The sequence below is a fragment of the Physella acuta genome, unplaced genomic scaffold, assembly GCF_028476545.2.
Source record: "Physella acuta isolate Inbredline_101_S28 unplaced genomic scaffold, ASM2847654v3 ptg000001l, whole genome shotgun sequence".
In the NCBI taxonomy this organism is placed as follows: Eukaryota; Metazoa; Mollusca; class Gastropoda; family Physidae; genus Physella; species Physella acuta.
The window spans coordinates 20,111-39,940 of NW_026731521.1; the positions used below are offsets into that span (position 1 = coordinate 20,111).

The window sequence follows — 19,830 nt, forward strand, 5'->3', positions numbered from 1 at the left end:
GATATGGTAATTGTAGATAATAAACCGGTAGTGATCTCCCCTAAACTTTCTCGAATATTCTTATATAAAACAACAGGGGATGGTAACTGGGGATATAGTTATGATTTTTAATCCATTTTAAATACTTAAACTTTTAAAAATAGAATAGAATCTCATAAAAAAAACATTGCGCACCAAGCAAACGCCGAATAAAATCGCGTATAATAGTGCGCAATATTATTAGTACTTTAAAAATTTACATTAGTTTTTTGAGAAATCGGAAGTAGCGTAAATTACTACTTCCAGTCAACGGAAATTACTCAAAATTTAACAGAAGGTAGATAATTAGATCTTTTACTTACATGTGAAATTTCATTTATCTATCTGAAATAGTACTCAAGTTATAGGCTTTTAAAAAATTCAAAGTAGGAAAAGTACCACTTCCGGTTATTGGAAATCGCTCAAAAGTTGATACGGATCTACGATTTTGATAAACTACTTATATATGAAATTTCATCAACCTAGCTGTAACGGTACTCAAGTTATCGTGTTTACACACGGACAGACACACAGACACACACACACACAGACATACGGACAAGATTGCAAAATTATGTTTTTCCGTATCAGTGAGGTGTAAAACGTCGAGATTTGTAAAAATCTCGATTTTTTTTTTTTGCACGATTACAATACTTTCTCTATACTACGTATATACGAGAAAGTAAAAATGAAGGAAAGGCTAGCCATTGTGTGTGTGTATGTGTGTGTGTTTGCGTGTGTATGTGTGTGTGTATGTGTGTGTGTTTGTATGTGTGTGTATGTGTGTGTATGTGTGTTTCTGTGTTTGTATGTGTATGTGCGTGACTAAAGGGGGTCGTCTTTAAATGACGTCACACTCGTAGGGGGGGGGGGAGAAGAGGAGTCGGTAATTTTGTGACTGTGTGTTATGAGGAGGGGGGTTCAGATGGCATGACGTCACACTTTTGCATTACAAAAAAAGCTCTTTTAGAAAACTAATTTTTGCCGCTATTTCTTGTTTTAGAAAACTGTTTTGATAAAAAAAAATTGTAATAGAAATTGATTAAAATACTTTATCTTGAACGAGTTCAGACAAGATTTTGGAAAAAAAGACATCGATGTTTTAAAAACAATTCAACTGCAATTTTGAGGGGGGGGGGGGGGTAGGCTGTGTGGCATCATATTAAGAGGGGAGGGGTCTGGTATTTTGTGACGATGTGGGACGGTGGGGAGGGTGGGATGATGTAAATATCGTCAAAAAGCACCAGTAAAATTTCAAAATCGTCACTGAAGGGCGTTATTATGGCTTGATTATATTCCTATTGTGAATTCAGAGGCGTAGTGTCCCATTCCAGCGCCAGGTGGAATATCAAATTTTGCCCCCTCCTTCCATTCCTGTAGACTATATAGTTTATCATGTTGGTGAAATAGCCCCCCCCCCCCCCCCACCCCACTACGAATTGGGAAGATTGGTGGCATATTTTACCAGTCATTATCTCGTAACAGTTTTTATGTTGGTGGCACACCAGTGTTTGTTCCAGACTTTTTTTTTCTCCGGGGGGGGGGGGGCACTTGAACTTTCGGGGGGGGGGGGGGCGGAAGACTTTCTTCGGGGGGGGGGGCGGACACTGTTAAAAGTATATATTTTCTATATAAATTATATAAATTTCATTTCGTTTGGGAAGGCGGTAAAAATTTTTCGGGGGGGGGAGGGGGGGGGGGCTTAAACCCCCCCCCCCCCGGGAGAGATGCCTGGAAGAAACTCTGGTGGCACACAGTTGATTTAGAAATCAGTAAACTCAGTGTGTAAAGCCTTGCAGCTTTTTATTTTCATAACTTTGTGTATTATTTAATACTTCAGCTTTAAATGAGCTTTTTAATTGTTTTTCTACCACTTTTGGCTCCTCACCTTATGGTCGGCGCCATGGGCAGCCGTCCCACCTTCCTCCCTTAGCTATGCCACTTTGTGAGGTAAGAAACAGGTTTATCACAATGACAGAAAGTGACATACAGCATGATGTGACAGAAAGTGACATACAGCATGATGTGACAGAAAGTGACATACATCACATGACATACAGCATGATGTGACAGAAAGTGACATACAGCATGATGTGACAGAAAGTGACATACAGCATGATGTGACAGAAAATGACATACAGCATGATGTGACAGAAAGTGACATACAGCATGATGTGACAGAAAGTGACATACAGCATGATGTGACAGGAAATGACATACAGCATGATGTGACAGAAAGTGACATACATCACATGACATACAGCATGATGTGACAGGAAATGACATACAGCACATGACATACAGCATGCTGTGACAGAAAGTGACCCCGACAATAATTAACTGGTTTCAAACGGAGTATAGATGTCCTTTAATGCTGCGGGCTTTCTGACCATTAATGTATAACATATCCGTACGACTTCTACACGACCCTAGCTCGCTGCGTGCTCGGCTGTTGCGTGACGCCTTCGTGCAGGCAGAGAAAATAAAATTACGGGCCTTTGTTGTTGTCTGGTAAACAATGAGATGTAATGTTTTATAATGATTCGATTGGCTGTTTACTCACGCACATAGTGAGTCACGAAGAGGTCGTGGTGACACTCGACATAGTGACGCCACTTCGCGCACCCCACCGCACCCCTCCTAGTTACGCCATATTGTTCACAGCAAGCTACATCCAACAGAATGACACTTGAGTAGATATCGATAGAGATGGGGGGGGGGGGGGATATCTCGGACATTTATGCTTGTATTACGTCACGGGGTGCGAGGGGGTGGAGAGGGGTAGGGGGCGCAGTCTGCATGCTGCGATGTGTTATGGGACGGGGCGCAGACGGCAAACTGGCTCTGTGATTGGTTGAATGCTGAGGGTGAGGTTCACTTGTGCAGAGGATGCAGAGAGTACACATAGAGGTGAGTGCATCGTGATGCTAACTCCTCAGTACAATGTCTGCCGATTCTTAATTTCTATTCGTGTAAGTTATTTTACTTTATAGTGTTGGTTATTTAACTAAAATTTACTATCTAATCGTGTAAGTTATTTTAATTTATAGTGTTGGTTATTTAACTAAAATTTACTTTCTAATCGTGTAAGTTATTTTACTTAATAGTGTTGGTTATTTAATTAAAATTTACTTTCTAATCGTGTAAGTTATTTTACTGCATAGCTTTAGTTATTTTACAAAATTTCCTTTCTAGTCGTATAAGTTATTTTAATTTATAGGAATAGTTTTTTTTTTCAAATTGTGTACGTTATTTTACTTTATACTGGTATAGGGAATTTTGTTCTTTTTTTTTGTCGAATAAATTGTTAATGTAGTTTAATGTGTATAACTCTATTTTCGTTCATCGTATTTTGTTCTTCACATGCGGTTTTCTGCATACCTCCTACAAGCAAAGATTTAAAATTGTTTTGAAGGACATCTTTTTACTTCATGTACTGTGTCTTATAAATTAATGAAGTAGTTGTTAGCTAATAAACCAAGTTTCCATTTACACTTTAAATATAAAGAACACAATTTAATTCAGACATTTGCGTTTGAAATACTGTAAGGTTTTATAATATAAACTAGCTGCATCCCGTGCTCCGCCACGGTAAATCTTTTTTAAATGTACCAACTTGGGAACAGGACAAAACTAAACACAACACAAACGAACGCAAAAAAAAACACAAACGAAAAAACAAACACAACACTCATAACATAAACACAATTTAAATGCAATCATAAAGGCATATTGCTCACAGTCTAGCCCGTAGCGCAAAATCGCGCCCTTTCCTGTGATTTGCACACCTTTCAAACTTTCGATTTGCACACCTGCCCCCCCCCCCCCCCTCCGCCCTAAAACTTTCGATTTCCACCCCCCCCTCGCAAATTTTTTCCAACCCACTTTGGCGCCCCCTAAGGTTGGCACCCGAGGACATATGCCCCCCCCCCCCTCGCTACGCCTCTCCTATAAAACCCCTAGCTTGTCCGCAAACCGAAATAATAGGCAGTATTTAAAATATCCGTGTTTTACCTACAATATTTCACTTTATCCATTCACGCATTTTTTTCCCAGTACTTTAAATTTTAAAAATTTACAATAGAGTTTCATAACTAAAACCATTGCGCACCGAATGAACGTGATGACGCGTCTATAATAGTGCTTAATAGTTGATTAAAAATTATAAGTAGTAAACATTACATTCAGTGAATAAAATAAATAAAAAATAGCCTTTTATCAATCAATGCTAATTATAATATTCCAACAATAATGTACTTTTACACGTCTGCATAATTTGCATTCACATTTTGCTAATTATATTATTCCAACAATTATTCCGTCTTGCAGATTTTGCATTCACATTTTTAGCGTGAGTTCAATTTATTTTTAAAATACCTCCCTTGGCAAAATTACTAAACAGTTTAATTAGATTTTTCTAACCTACAGCTATTATGTTATTAAAATGTATCCACTTTCTCTAGGAATATTAACGAAAACGATATTTGACATTGATCCTTTTAATATGTTTTAGCAATGTGCATGTATTTAATATTCTCTTTACGTTATGCAAAATTGTTCAAACAGTGGAAATTATAAAATAGCTCTATGTCGTTATATAAACAAACCCTACTCTAATGCTTATCATAAGACACTGCGGTGCACTGAAAAGCACAGCATGGTGCGTAGTTTACTTTTATAGTCCCAAAATCTATAGCGATGACGGACAGACACAGCCCGCTTATATTATAGACTAGCTGTATCCCGTGCTCCGCCACGGTAAATCATTTTTAAATATACCAACTTTGGAACAGAACAAAACTAAACACAACACAAACGAACGAACGCAAAAAAAAAAAAACGAAAAAACGAACACAACACTCATAACATAAACACAATTTAAATGCAATCATAAAGGCATATTGCTCACAGTCTAGCCCGTAGCGCCAAATCGCGCCCTTTCCGAGTCCCGGCGGACGCGTCTGACACAGTGAATGACTACAAAACAGAGGTGTTGCGACCCTTTCCGGCGCCCGGGGACAAACTTTCGATTTGACCCTCCCTCAAACTTACGATTTGCACCCCCTCCCCTCAAAATTTCAATTTCCACCCCACCCCCTTAAACTTTTGATTTGCATTCCCTTCAGACTTTCGATTTGCACCACTTTTGATTTGAAATTTCCCCCGCTCAAACTTTTGATTTGCACCCCCTAAAACTTTCGATTCGCACCCTACCCCCCTCCCTAAAACTTTCGATTTCCAACCCCCCCCCCCCCTAGCTACGCCTCTCTTATAAAACCCCAGCTTGTCCGCAAACCGAAAGATAAAATAATAATAAATAATATACAATAAAAAATAGGCAATATTTAAAATATCAGTGTTTACCTACCATATATCACTTTATCAATTCACGCATTTTTTCCCAGTATTTTAATTTTAAAAATTTTCAATTGAGTTTCATAACTAAAACCATTGCGCACCCAATGTCTATAATGGTGCGGAATAGTTGATTAAAAATTAGAAGTAGTGAATAAAATAAATAAAAGATTGCCTTTTATCAATCCATGCTAATTATAATTTTCTAACAATCCGCATCCGCACAATTTGCATTCACATTTTGCTAATTATATTATTGCAACACTAATTCCTTCTAAGAGGTCCGTAGATTTGCATTCACATTTTTTTATTAGCGTGAGTTTAATTTATTTTTAAATTACCTCCCTTGTCAAAAAAAGAGTTAAATTAATTTGATTTTTCTAGCCTACTGTTATTACGTTATTAAAATGTTTCCACCTTTCTAAGGCATAAAAAAGAAAACAATATTTGACATTGATCCTTTTAATATGTTTTAGCAATGTGCGTGTATTTAATATTCTCTTTACGTTATGCAAAATTGTACAAACAGTGGAAATTATAAAATAGCTCTATGCCACTATATAAACAAACCCTACTCTAATACTTATAATAAGACACTGCGGTGCACTGAAAAGCACAGCATGGTGCGTAGCTTACTTTTATAGTCCCAAAATCCATAGCGATGACGGACGGAAGGACACGCTCAGCCCGATTATATTATAGATGTCAGCAAAATAGTTTGTTTTTATTAATACATTGATGAATGTTTGCCAAAATGCTATGTTTTTAAAATATTTTAAGAATTTTACTGGCTAGTAAAAGAGCACGTAAAATATGCTTATTTTAGAATTCACAGTTTAATTATGAATTATATGAAAGAAAATGTATATTTTAAAATAAAATGGTTTAGAATCTGTCCCCAAAATTATTTTATAAAAGTTCTCCTTATTTTAAATAGTGTATTTTTAAGGCTTTTTAAAAGGCATTATGCTCATAAATGCCACTGTACAAAATACGACCGTCGTACGCTAACTAGATTTTTTAAAAGTTGAAATTGTTTGTTGCTTTCCCTTCGTCTGAGTGTCACACCCCCCCCCCCCCCCCACCCACCCCCTCGCCCCATTTGCGCACAATACTATCACGATTAAAAATACATTATCTACTCGTTATTTATTTTTCTTCATGCCAGTCTAGCGACAAAAAACATTAGAAATACATTATCTACTCGTTATTTATTTTTCTTCATGCCAGTCTAGCGACAAAAAACATTAGAAATACATTATCTACTCGTTATTTATTTTTCTTCATGCCAGTCTAGCGACAAAAAACATTAGAAATACATTATCTACTCGTTATTTATTTTTCTTCATGCCAGTCTAGCGACAAAAAACAGAAACAACCACCACATCTCGTTCTGTGTAATATTTGTGCTAACACGTTATTGATTTATGCTAATGAGATGTGTCGTCAATCAGGCACAAGTTCGGTTTAAGTGTTTAGATTCATATTTGGTGCAGTCTCTCACTGAGAACCTCAGTTTTTTTAAATCTATAGTTATTAGTACTAACAATTAGTTCTAGCCTTTACAAAGGCTTGTTAGGTTATTAGCGATTGCAGGAAAATTGAAACGGAAATTCATTGCTACAGAAACTTTTTATAGATTTATAGCAGCGTTAAGTTTAAATTAATTTCCCATTTACTTATTTGTTTTCATTTTTTCCTTAACCATTAAATGCACCATGTTGCAAAGCTGCAACACTCTTTAAAATTCGTTATTATAACATTTTAATCACATATAAAGAACATAAAGCATGGTGTTCTAGACAATGCAATGCATGCACATGCCTTAACTAGTGTGTCACTCTTTTAATGTAGGCTACCGACTGTCAATTACGCCAATTTATAAGCATTTATATAATTACGTTATCAAATAAACATTGTTTATAACAGGAAACCAGCGCCAAGTGAAATGTCCGCCTTCTTAAGACACTGACCGAGAGTCGAGTCTCACAGAACGTTTTGGAGAGCACTGACCCAGACAATGGCACCTGGATCGATAATTCTCCTTATGACACTCGTACTCACGCCTCAAGTTCAAGGCCAAACGTTCCAACAAAATAACTCCCTTTTAAATGACAAGTTCAGCAGCGATGCTTATAACCCGCGGGTCCGGCCGGTCAAGAACAGCTCGGACGTAACAGTTGTGTCCGTGGGTTTTAGAATAGTTTCCATCGTCGATTTTAACAGAGGGACGGGAGAGTTGAAGTTTCTTGAAGATGTACATTTTTCTTGGACTGATGAGGTAAGTGGTTACTCCAACCCTGGTACCTTTACTTCAACTGGGGTAAAATAACTTTAAGTTATGAAATATTACCTCACCATAGGTAACTTTAGCTAAGGTAATACTACTTTAACTTAGGTAACATTACCTCACCACAGGTGAATTTACTTCAACTGAGGTAAAATATTACTGTAGCTTAGGAAATATTACCTCACTAGAGGTAATTTACTTACACAGGTAATATTACTTTAACTTATAATACATTACCTCATCATAGGTAACTTTAAATTAACTGAGGTAATATTACTTTAACTTATGAAACATTACCTCACCATAGGTAACTTTAATTTAACTGAGGTAATATTACTTTAACTTATGAAACATTACCTTACCATAGGTAACATTAATTTAACTCAGGTAAAATTATTTGAACTCAGAAAACATTAAAACATTACGTCAACGCAGCTAACTTTAACTCAGGTAATATTACTTTAAATAAGGAAGCATTACCTCACCACAGGTAACTTTACTTCAACTAAGATACTAATACTTTAGTTAAGGAAAAATTCAAACATTGCCTCAACACAGGTAACTTTAACTCAAGTAATATTACGTTAAATAAGGAAGGATTACCTCAACACAGGTAACTTTACTTTAACTCAGGTATTACTACAACTCTTATAAAATGACTTCCGCCCGAAAGTCTCGAGTTCTGATCCCGGGCTTGAGTCTGTCGAATGTTTCTTGAGCCCACCCAGCTCTAATGGGTACCCGACTTAATTTAGGAAAAGTAAAGCAGCTGGGTATAACGCTTACAACACTATACACCGACTTCACAGAAACATGTGAAATCTACGTCACCTGCCATAGTTACTATCAGGCTCGAAAGGATACTTTTTTAAGGTAATATTACAATCAAGTAATATTACTTAAATTAATGTAACACTATACTTTAACTGACATATCAAACACAACCACTCAAACAGCCTTACACCAGCTAATGTAAGTTTACTCAACCATTAATCATTAAGCGATCGTTTGACTTAATTATCTTGCACATGTTAACATCGAATGCTACTCAATTCAAACACCGGACTACACACAGTGTTCAGTATTTTCCTCTCACTATATAGAGTTTCTTTCAGGCATCTCTTCGTGGGGAGCAATCCCCCCCCCTCCAACCGAAGCACGTCTACCTCCCCCACCCCGAGCGAAATAAAGTTTATATAGAGCAGGGGTTCCCAACCTTTTTTCACTCTAGAAAACATTCTAAAATATCGGTAGGGTGGCGGGCACCACCTATTTTAAATCGACAAACTCCTTCCAGAGGCGTAGCGACCCTTCCCGTCATCCGGGGACAAAGCTTTCGATTTGCACCCCCCCCCCAAACTTTCGATATGTGCACCCCCCCCCCCTCAAACTTTCGATTTGCACCCCTCCCCTCAAACTTTCTATTTTCACACCCCCCTCAAACTTTCGATTTCCACCCCCTTCAACCTTTCAATAATGTTTATGAAAAAAATTCTGTCTCTGTCGAATAGTGAGAGGCGGGCAATTACGAATCGTTCGGCGGGCGCCATGGCGCCCGCGGGCACGGGGTTGGGAACCCCTGATATAGAGAATATACTTCAACCATTATTTACCCCGCCCCTCGAAAGTTTCAAGTTGTGCTTGCCCTCTACCCCGGAGAAAAGTTTCTGATAAAAAAGAACTGACTATACACACTTATCACCCACTTTTCTCCCAGCCGCCCAGAGGCGTCGCGAGGTGGGGGCGGTGGGGTGGGGTGGGGGACACAATGAGGTACCGCATCGGGTGACAACCGACCTTGCGACGCCACTGTCCCAACCATGTAACTTTTTAAATATACGACGTTGAGGTAAAAATTCATAGGTACCTCACTTAGGTACCTCACTTAGGTACCTCACTTAGGTACCTCACTTAGGTACCTCACTTAGGTACCTCACTTAGGTACCTCACTTAGGTACCACACTTAGGTACCTCACTTAGGTACCTCACTTAGGTACCTCACTTAGGTACCTCACTTAGGTACCTCACTTAGGTACCTCACTTAGGTACCTCACTTAGGTACCTCACTTAGGTACCTCACGTAAGTACCTCAGGTACCTCACTTAGGTACCTCACTTGGGTCGTCTCTGGGACGGTCTACTGACTTTCCGGTTAGCCGTATCGCCCTCTACCGCTATTCCACGCCGTCCCATTTAAGTAGGTTAGAAAATAAATATTCTTTCAATTTGATCTAAGATCTACTACTGTCTGAATTTCAGCTTAATCGGACAATGAGAAGTGGTTAAATTGATACTCCAAGATTGGAGGAGCTACAAATACTCTGAATGAAATCAGTTTTTCTTTCAGACCAGGGGCGTAGCGATGGGGGGGGGGGGGGGCGGGGGGTGCGGACCACACAAAAAATAGCAAAATATATAGAGAAAAACTCGAGGGGGGGGTGCAAATCGAAAGTTTGAGGGGGGGTGCAAATCGAAAACTCGAGGGGGGGGGGTGCAAATCGAAAGTTTGAGGGGGGGGGGTGCAAATCGAAAATTTGAAAGTTTGTCCCTGGGAAGGGTCTCTATGCCTCTGGGGGGGGGGGTGACACCATTAAGTGCCGCACCGGGTGACACCCGACCTCGCTACGCCACTGTTTCAGACTATTTTCTCCGGTGGGGGGGGGGGGGGGGGTCACTTGATATGTCCGGGGGAGGGGGGGCGTACAATATTTTCCGGGGGGGGGGGCGGATACTGGTAAAAGTATATGTTTTCTATATAAATTCCATTTCGTTCAGGGGGAGGGCGGTAGACTTTCTTCGGAGGGGGGGGGGGCTCTGCCTGGAAGAAACTCTGAATGAAAGTAATAAACACCTTAAGGATATGTGTCTTTTAAAACCAATTTCCAGAACTTACGTATTTGATTTGATCCCATTTATGAACAGTTTCTGACCTGGGACCCAGCAGACTACGGGGGTCAAAAGGGCATACGCGTTGAACCTGCCCAGGTCTGGCGTCCTCTCGTATACCTACAGACCATCATCCCGAGCTTTCACCCTGTTGCTGACGTCACAGGGTAATTATAGTTCTCATTAGCGTCGATGATTTGGTGCTTGTTTTATCAGACACAGCAATAATACTGCACTTGATGTAGTTACATGTGTGAGTTTTTTAGCTGGTGTGTTGAGTTATATTTTGTTACACATGTGTTTTTTAACTGGTATGTTGAATTATATTTTGTTACACATGTGTTTTTAGCTGGTATGTTGTTATATTTAGTTACACGTTGTAGTTTTTAACTGGTGTATTGAGTTATATTTTGTTACACGTGTGAATTATGGAGCACCAGCTAGTGTTAGTGGTAGACTGTATGTAGCTTCACGTATTTATGTTAGATTGTAAGCATCACTAGACCTGAGCGCTTAATTCCAGACTCCCTTTAGTCACTTTCCTTAATGCTACACTCCCTGCAGACAGTCGTCTTAATGTCACACTCCATGAGCCCCTGTAGCCCCCTGTCTTAACACCTGACTCCATGTAGCCAGTTGCTTTACTGTCAAACTCACTATAGCCTATTTTGCTAGAGCTAGACTCCCTGTAGCCACTTTTCTTAATACCAGGTTCCCTGTAGCTAATCGTCTTAAAGCCAGGCTCCCTGTAGCCATATCTCTCAATCCCATACACCCAGTAGCCATTTGTCTTATAGTCGGACTCCGTGTAGCCATTTGTCTTAAAGCCAGACCAAACGTCTCTTCACAGCGTTGTGGATGTACGTCACACGGGGCTTGTCTCTTGGGCGCCACAATATCTCAATTTACATGCAGACTGCCGAGAACAACCTTCGGACACGCTGAAGTGCGAGTTACATGTGGGTAATGGTTATTGTGGTGGTTTTGTGGTGGTTTTTGTGGGGGTTATTGATTATATTGTGGTGTTTATTGTGGTTATTTTGGTGGTTATTATCGTGCTTATTGTGGTTTTTGAAGGCTATTGAGATGGCTAATATTACTTTCTCGTATATACGAAGTATAGAGAGTTTTGTAATCGTGCAAAAAAATCGAGATTTTTGCAAATCTCGACATTATACAGCTCCCGGAGTCGGAATAACATAGTTTTGCAATCTTGCCCGTATGTCTCTGTGTGTGTATGTTTGTGTGTGTGTGTGTGTGTGTGTGTGTGTGTGTGTGTGTGTGTGTGTGTAAACACGATAACTTGAGTACCGTTACAGCTAGGTTGATGAAATTTCTTATATAAGTATTGTATCAAAATCGTAGATCCGTATCAACTTTTCAGTGATTTTCGATAACAGAAAGTGGACCTTTTTCTACTTTGAATTTTTCAAAAGCCTGTCAACTTGAGTACTATTTCAGATAGATAAGTGAAATTTCATATGTAAGTAAAAGATCTAATTCTCTGCCTTCTTTCAAATTTTGAGTAATTTCTGTTGACCGGAAGTAGTAATTTTTGCTATTTCCAATTTCTCAAAAAAAAAATTTATAAAATACTAATAATATTCCGCACTATTATGCACATTTTATTCGGCGTTCACTTGGTGGGCAATTATTTTTTCTTCGAGATTTTATTCTATATTAAAAAGTTTAAGTATTTAAAATGGATTAAAAATCATGTCTATACCCCGAGTTGCCATCCCCTGTTGTTTCATATATTCGAGAAAGTTTAGGGGAGATCACTACCGGTTTATTTTAGTTTTGCGGTTATCGTTGTGGTTATGATGATTATTGGGGTGGCTATTGGGGTGGTTATTGGGGTGGTTTTGTGTTTTTTTATGGTGGTTATCGTTATTGTGTTTTTGAGGTTATTGTGATGATTACAGTTTTAGTTGTGTGGTTATTTCGGTGGTTATAGTGGTGGCAGTAGTGGTTATTGTGGTTATTATGATGGTTATTTTGATGATTATTTTGAAGGTTATTTTGATGGTTATTGATGTGGTTTTTTATGTGATTATTGATGTGGTTATTGATGTGGTTATTGATGTGGTTATTGATGTGGTTATTGATGTGTTTATTGATGTGGTTATTGATGTGGTTATTGATGTGGTTACTGATGTGATTATTGATGTGGTTATTGTGTTTTTTTAAGGTTATTGTGATGACTACAGTTTTAGTTTTGTGTTTATTGTGGTGGGTATTGTTGTGTTTTCTGTGGTGATTGCGTTGGCTATTGTGGTTAAAATTATGGTTCTAGTAGTGTCGATTGTTGTTTTTTGTGGTAGTTGTGGTGTCTATTGTGGTTATCTCAGTGGCGTAGCGAGGTCGGGTGTTACCCGGTGCGGCACTTAATGGTGTCACCCCCAGAGGGGTAGCGACCCTTCCCGGGAACAAACTTTCAAATTTTTTATTTGCACCCCCCCCCCTCAAACTTTCGATTTGCACCCCCTCAAGTTTTTCTATATATATTTTGCTATTGGTGTCACCCCGCTAAATGGTGTCACCCGGTGCGTTCCGCACCCCCCCCCCCCCGCACCCCCTCGCTACGCCTCTGGGTTATCTTACTAGCAATTGAGATAAACTGTTGTTGCAGTTGGCGTCACAGATACACCCTGCACACCAGTTGCAGTTTGTGTTGGAGGAAAACCAAACGGAGACGACCCACGAATCACGAAATCGCAGGTGGGAGATTTTAAACGCCCGTGTCGATGTGGTCAAAAAAACTTTGATGTTCCTCCATCGCATCGACCCGAGTATGGAGGTAATTTCTTTTTCGGAATTTTATAGTTGTACAATGTTCCTTAATGCCATGATTGGTTTATGTAGAAGAGGTGAATTAGATCATCTCTTCGCTAGTGGGTGGGGAGGGGGGGGGGGGGTTAGACCCTCCCCACCCCTCCCAATGACACAGAAATTATATAGAAAATATATATTTTTACCAGTATCAGCCACCCCTCCCGGATAATTTTAGCCCCCCCCCCCCCCTCCTCCCCCAGAGATAAAAGTCTGGAAGAAACACTGAATAGGATGAAGAATCAAATCAGGGTCATCTTATCGGTCGCTTGACGCTTGGGTTAACGTCAGACTTTTACCCCCCCCCCCTCCATTCCCCCCCTCCATCCCCTCCCCCCCCTCCCCTCTCCACCCCCCCCCCCCCCCCCAAGTGTATCGCATCACCTGGGTCGGGCGTGAGGGACAGTTCGAACAAAAGATAACGTATAAACTTAATTTTGAGTCTAATTCATGACTATGGCTCTCCTTTGTTCGATTTTTGTTTTTTGTGGTAGTTGTGGTGTCTATTGTGGTGTCTATTGTGGTGTCTATTGTGGTATCTATTGTGATGTCTATTGTGGTGTGTGTTGTGGTGTCTATTGTGGTGTCTATTGTGGTGTCTATTGTGGTGTCTATTGTGGTGTCTATTGTGGTGTCTATTGTGGTGTCTATTGTGGTGTCTATTGTGGTGTCTATAGTGGTGTCTATTGTGGTGTCTATTGTGGTGTCTATTGTGTTTATCTTACTGGTAAATACGATGAACTGTTGTTGCAGCTTTTAAACGCCCGTGCAGGCAACGCCAATAAAACTTTGAAGTTCTTCAATCAGCTCTACTCGACTATCCAGGTAATTTCTTTTCGGAATTTAATAGTTGGACAATATTCCTTACAGTCATGCCTGATATAACCAGAAGAGGTGAATAGGATAATAAAAAAACGCTTACCGCCCCCCTCCCCCCCCCCCCTCACCCCAACGACATAAAATTTATATAGAAAATACATACTTTCTTTTACCAGTGTCCACCCCTCTCCCCTATACCACGATAAACGTCTACCGCCCCCCCTCCCTCAAAGAAATATAAGTTTTACAGGGAATATATACTTTTACCAGCATCCTCCCTCCCCGAAAATTAAATGTAAATTTCAAAATTTCAAGTCGCCCCCCCCCCCCCAATCCTAAAAAAGTCTGGAAGAAACACTGATGAAGAATCATCAAATCAGCGTTATCTTATCGTCATGAAATTTATATAGAAAACTTATACTTTTACCGTTGTCGCCCCCCCCCCGGAAAATGTTGACCGCTCCCCACAAAGGCGTAGCGACCCTTCCCGGCGCCCGGGGACAAACGTTCGATGTGCACCCCCCCCCCCGTCGAAATTTCATTTGCACCCCACCCCTCAAACTTTCGATTTGCACCCCCCCCTCGAACTTTTCATTTGCACCCCCCCCCCCCCCACTCAAACTTTCAATTTGCACCCCCCACGAACTTTTCATTTGCAGCCCCCCCCTCAAACTTTCAATTTGGCGCCCCCCCCCCTAAGGTTGGCGCCCAGGGACATATGCCCTCCCCGCCCCCCCCACCTCCTACGCCTCTGGCTCCCCACCCCCGTGTATCGCATCACCTGGGTCAGACGTGAGGGACGGTTAAACAAGGATAACGTACACACTTAATTTTGAGTCTAATTCATTACTATCGCACTAGTTCGCGTTCTGTCGTAAGATCAACGTTCTTCTGCGCTCTGTAGGCCTACTAACTAGATCTTCCGTACTCTAGCTGGATCTGTACTCTAGCTAGATCTGTACTCTAGCTAGATCTGTACTCTATCCAGATCTGTACTCTATCCAGATCTGTACTCTAGCTAGATCTGTACTCTAGCTAGATCTGTACTCTAGCTAGATCTGTACTCTATCCAGATCTGTTCTCTAGCTAGATCTCTACTCTAGCTAGATATGTACTCTAGCTAGATCTGTACTCTATCTAGATCTGTACTCTAGCTAGATCTGTACTCTAGCTAGATCTGTACTCTAGTTAGATCTGTACTCTAGCTAGATCTGTACTCTAGCTATATTTTTACTGTAGCTAGATCTGTACTCTAGCTAGATCTGTACTCTAGCTAGATCTGTATTCTAGCTATATTTTTTACTGTAGCTAGATATGTACTTAAGCTAGATTTGTACTCTAGCAAGATTTATATTCAAGCTACACATGTGTTCTAGCTAGATCTGCACTCTAGCTAGATCTGTACTCTAGCTAGATCTGCACTCTAGCTACATTTTCTGTACTATCGCTAGGTTTTATGTACTATAGCTAGATTATAAATTCCCTTATTAGGTTGCCTTGAATATAGCCTTGAAACTATAACTAGATGTGTACTATAGCTAAAACTTTTGAGCTATAACTAGATGTTCTGTACCATAAATATAAAACGCAACCAAAAGAAATACAATTAGGCAGCACATTCATGTAGACAATAATAAATTCTAGAAATTATGTGTAAGTAAAGTAAAATTGAAGTTCCCTTTCAACCCTGACGGTCTATGGGGCAAGTGAAGCACAAGTCATGTGGATAATGAATAAAAAAATTCCATTTCGTCTATTCTTAACCCCTTAACACCGACTATCTCTAAAATGCAAGATATCGATTTTACTCTTAGCATATGCTGATTTCCATAAACATATCCTTAAACACTTTGTGATTTTTATATCTTTACTTTTCGACATGTAAAACGTCCCGCTAATTCTGTATCAAAGTATTTTCTAACCATGCTCTAATCACCTTGATGTGTTGACAAACATTTCAGGTGGACCTCACAGTCCAGCGCATACGATCGCTGAATGAGAGGATGGGAATTTTGCCCATGATTATCCCCCCTTTTATCTCGGTGCTCTTGTTCATCGTCCCTCTACCGCCGGGAAAGAAATTGTACTGTGGTAAACATTTGGTCAAGTTTATTTCTATCAGCGGTTGCTTTATATAGACCCTATATATATATATATATATATATATATATATATATATATATATATATATATATATATATATATATATATATATATATATGTGTGTGTGTGTGTGTGTGTAAAGGCTATATATCTATCTATCTATCTATCTATCTGTCTGTCTGTCTGTCTGTCTGTCTGTCTGTCTGTCTGTCTGTCTGTCTGTCTATCTGTCTGTCTGTCTGTGTGTCTGTCTGTCTGTCTGTCTGTCTGTCTGTCTGTCTGTCTGTCTGTCTGTCTGTCTGTCTGTCTGTCTGTCTGTCTGTCTGTCTGTCTGTCTGTCTGTCTGTCTGTCTGTCTGTCTGTCTGTCTGTCTGTCTGTCTGTCTGTCTGTCTGTCTGTCTGTCTGTCTATATTTTTATTTATATATATATTTTTTGAATAAAGTATTTATGCTATGATTGCGGGTAAAAAATATAACAGCTAGGATAAAACTTAAGTATAAATTTTTTTTTTAAATTTATTTGTCACATTGTTTCAAACTAATCTATCTAAATTAAATCGCTGAACGATGTCTAAATGTTCTAACCCCATTCCAAAACAATTTACACTAAGCCCAAAACTTTCAATCCTAACCCTAATCTTTCTTACCACTCATCAGCTCCGTTTATAATGTTTGGACAGTGTTTGCTTTCGAAGATCAGCGACCTCTCTCGGCCGGGTATGCGTGAGCTGTCGTTGTTTCTGAGCATCATGTGCGTCTGCAATTGGATTGTGTTGTGTTGCTTATATGCAATCAGCGGGATGTCCGAGGTAAGCAGGTATTGTGATGGTATGTAATGGTCGTGCATAATGACGTCACACTCGTAAGGGGGAGTGGGGGTCCGTAATTCTGTGTATGCGAGGGGGGGGGGGGGTAGATTGTGTGACGTCACAAGTGTGCATTATAAAAAAAAGCAATGTTAGAAAAACGAATTTTAGCCGTTATTTCCCGTTTTAGAAAAGTGTTTTAAAATAAATTGTTATTGGAAATGATTAAAATACTCTATGTTGACAGAGTTCAGACAAGATTTTGAAAAAAAAAAACAACTTGTAATTTTAAGAAAAGTTTAACTGCAATTTTGAGAGGGGTTGCAGGTGTGACCTCATTTTAGTGAGGGGGTCTGGCTTTTTGTGACGATATGTCATGGAGGGGAGGGGGAGGTAAAAATCGTCAAAAAAAGCGTGACGTCATTAATGGATGACCCCCAGATTTCATTGTCTTAGGGGACCGTTCATTAACTACGTCACACTCCTAAATGCTTGGAGCTCGGATTTTTTGTCACACATCTTGAGTTGATTGGGGGGGGTGTCAGAAATGTAACGATAAACTTATTGCATTTTTACTTTCTCGTATATACGAAGTATAGAGAAAGTATTGTAATCGTGCAAAAAAAAAATCGAGATTTTTACAGATCTCGACGTTTTACACCTCACTGATACGGAAAAACATAATTTTGCAATCTTGTCCGTATGTCTGTGTGTGTGTCTGTGTGTCTGTGTGTCCGTGTGTAAACACGATAACTTGAGTACCGTTACAGCTAGGTTGATGAAATTTCATATATAAGTATTATATCAAAATCGTAGATCCGTATCAACTTTTGAGCGATTTCCGATAACCGGAAGTGGTACTTTTCCTACTTTGAATTTTTCAAAAGCCTATAACTTGAGTACTATTTCAGATAGATAAATGAAATTTCACATGTAAGTAAAAGATCTAATTCTCTACCTTCTGTTAAATTTTGAGTAATTTCCGTTGAATGGAAGTAGTAATTTACGCTATTTCCGATTTCTCAAAAAACTAATGTAAATTTTAAAAGTACTAATAATATTGCGCACTATTATGCGCTTTTTTATTGGGCGTTCACTTGGTGTGCAAATAATTTGTCTACGAGATTTTATTCTATTTTTAAAACTTTAAGTATTTAAAATGGATTAAAAATCATGTCTATAGCCCGAGTTCCCATCCCCTGTTATTTTATATAAGAATATTCGAGAAAGTTTAGGGGAGGTCACTCCCGGTTTATTTAAAAAGTAACGTTAAATACTGAATTTCAGACGATGTGTCGTGTTTTCAACAAAGCTGGGTTTTTTTTGTAAATTCTAACGAATTTACTACTTTTCTGAATGTTTATTGAACACAGAAAATGTTTGAAAAAGAAAACAATCGATGTTTCAAGAAGATTTAGGCTTAAATATGACGTCATTTTAGGGGAAGGTTTGATTTTTGTGACGATTTATGACGATAACGGTGGAGAGCTAGACTGCTAACCCGATAGTCTCGAGTTCGAATTCGGGATAAATTCAGTAGAATGTCCCTGAGTCCACCCAGCTCGGATGGGTACCTAATTCACGACTGGGCATAATGCTGACCACACCATCCATTCACACGCCGAGGTCTCTGAAGCAGATGAACTCTACTTCATCTGCCCAATGTGTGTTAAGCGTGAACGAAAAAAAGATGATGGTATGACGATGGAATTAAAATTAAAATACATGACGGGTCTAGCTAGAGTATAAAACATTACCCTACAGCATAATATTAAATACATCTTTAAACAACTTAATCCTTCAAATCGATGTATTTTATGGAGGTCGGCATGGTCAGGTCAGTTAAGTTCAAAGTTTTGAACCGATAAATACCGAGTTCGAACCCCAAGGAGAGATAACTCAAAAATAAAAAAATCAAACAACTGTTGCCGTTTAGTTTGTTCTTAGTTGACCAAAGACTGGAAGCAAATACAAAAAGAAAAGCAGGCTGAAATCGGAGTTGACGGCTTATATGGTGTTGGCGCGTAGATTATTAAGATCGAAGAAGTTCGATACTATGTGTATTTTATGTGTTTTTTTTTTTATCAAGGAGGAAACGGAGAGTAAGAAAGTAGGGAAAACGAAGGCTAACATTCAAACTTCCGTTACGCCGAAAACACTCCATGCAGCCGAGCAAAATGGCGGGGATGTAACCGCGACACCCAAGAAAAGCAAAAACAAAATGACCCGAACAATCTACAAGTTGTTAATCTGGATATTCATCTTTAGCATCTATGCATTCTTGATTGGAATTTTATGTGGATTGATGAATGAAGCAACCTACTAGAATGCCGTGTGGTATACCCAAGGTCTCTTTCTCTGGACGGTGTTCTATCTTATCTATTAAAAACTGTGTGTAAGCAAATTAATAATCTGTATTCGTTCTATCTTTATTTTTTAAAACCAGAATTGCAATTTTCATTAAAACTAAACTAGAACTATTTAATTAATATAACTAATATTAATAAATTCAAAACTAATTATGTTTATGTCGCCTAACTCTACACTGCATAAATTAAAAGCTGTATCAAATATTTGACATTTATAAATCATTCAAAGAGAACGCTTCGATATCTCATATCTCAGCGTATTGTTCCGTTTCAAGTCTAGAAAAACCTATTATAATTAAATTATTTTTTACTACAATAGTTAAAATGGGACGGAGTGGCCTAGCGGTAGAGA

General features: G+C 39.1%; 1 protein-coding gene across 1 annotated transcript; it reads left to right on the forward strand.

The window, feature by feature from the left end:
- Window positions 1–2,879: 2,879 nt before the first annotated feature.
- Window positions 2,880–19,513, forward strand: LOC131939176 (acetylcholine receptor subunit alpha-L1-like). The gene is made up of 9 exons (XM_059301305.1): window positions 2,880–2,990; window positions 7,303–7,654; window positions 10,585–10,715; window positions 11,399–11,507; window positions 13,181–13,348; window positions 14,134–14,205; window positions 16,161–16,290; window positions 16,961–17,112; window positions 19,199–19,513. Exons 2-9 carry the CDS (start codon window positions 7,394–7,396, stop codon window positions 19,433–19,435), a joined length of 1,260 nt encoding a protein of 419 aa, XP_059157288.1. The 5' UTR covers window positions 2,880–2,990; window positions 7,303–7,393; the 3' UTR covers window positions 19,436–19,513.
- The last annotated feature ends 317 nt before the right edge of the window (window positions 19,514–19,830 follow it).

Bases quoted from the DNA above. Each gene is read 5' to 3' on its own strand.
- LOC131939176 (XM_059301305.1), top strand. From the start codon at position 7,394: ATGGCACCTGGATCGATAATTCTCCTTATGACACTCGTACTCACGCCT. The intron at 11,508-13,180 runs GTGGGTAATGGT...CTGTTGTTGCAG, and splicing joins CGCTGAAGTGCGAGTTACAT to TTGGCGTCACAGATACACCC. The intron at 14,206-16,160 runs GTAATTTCTTTT...CAAACATTTCAG, and splicing joins AGCTCTACTCGACTATCCAG to GTGGACCTCACAGTCCAGCG.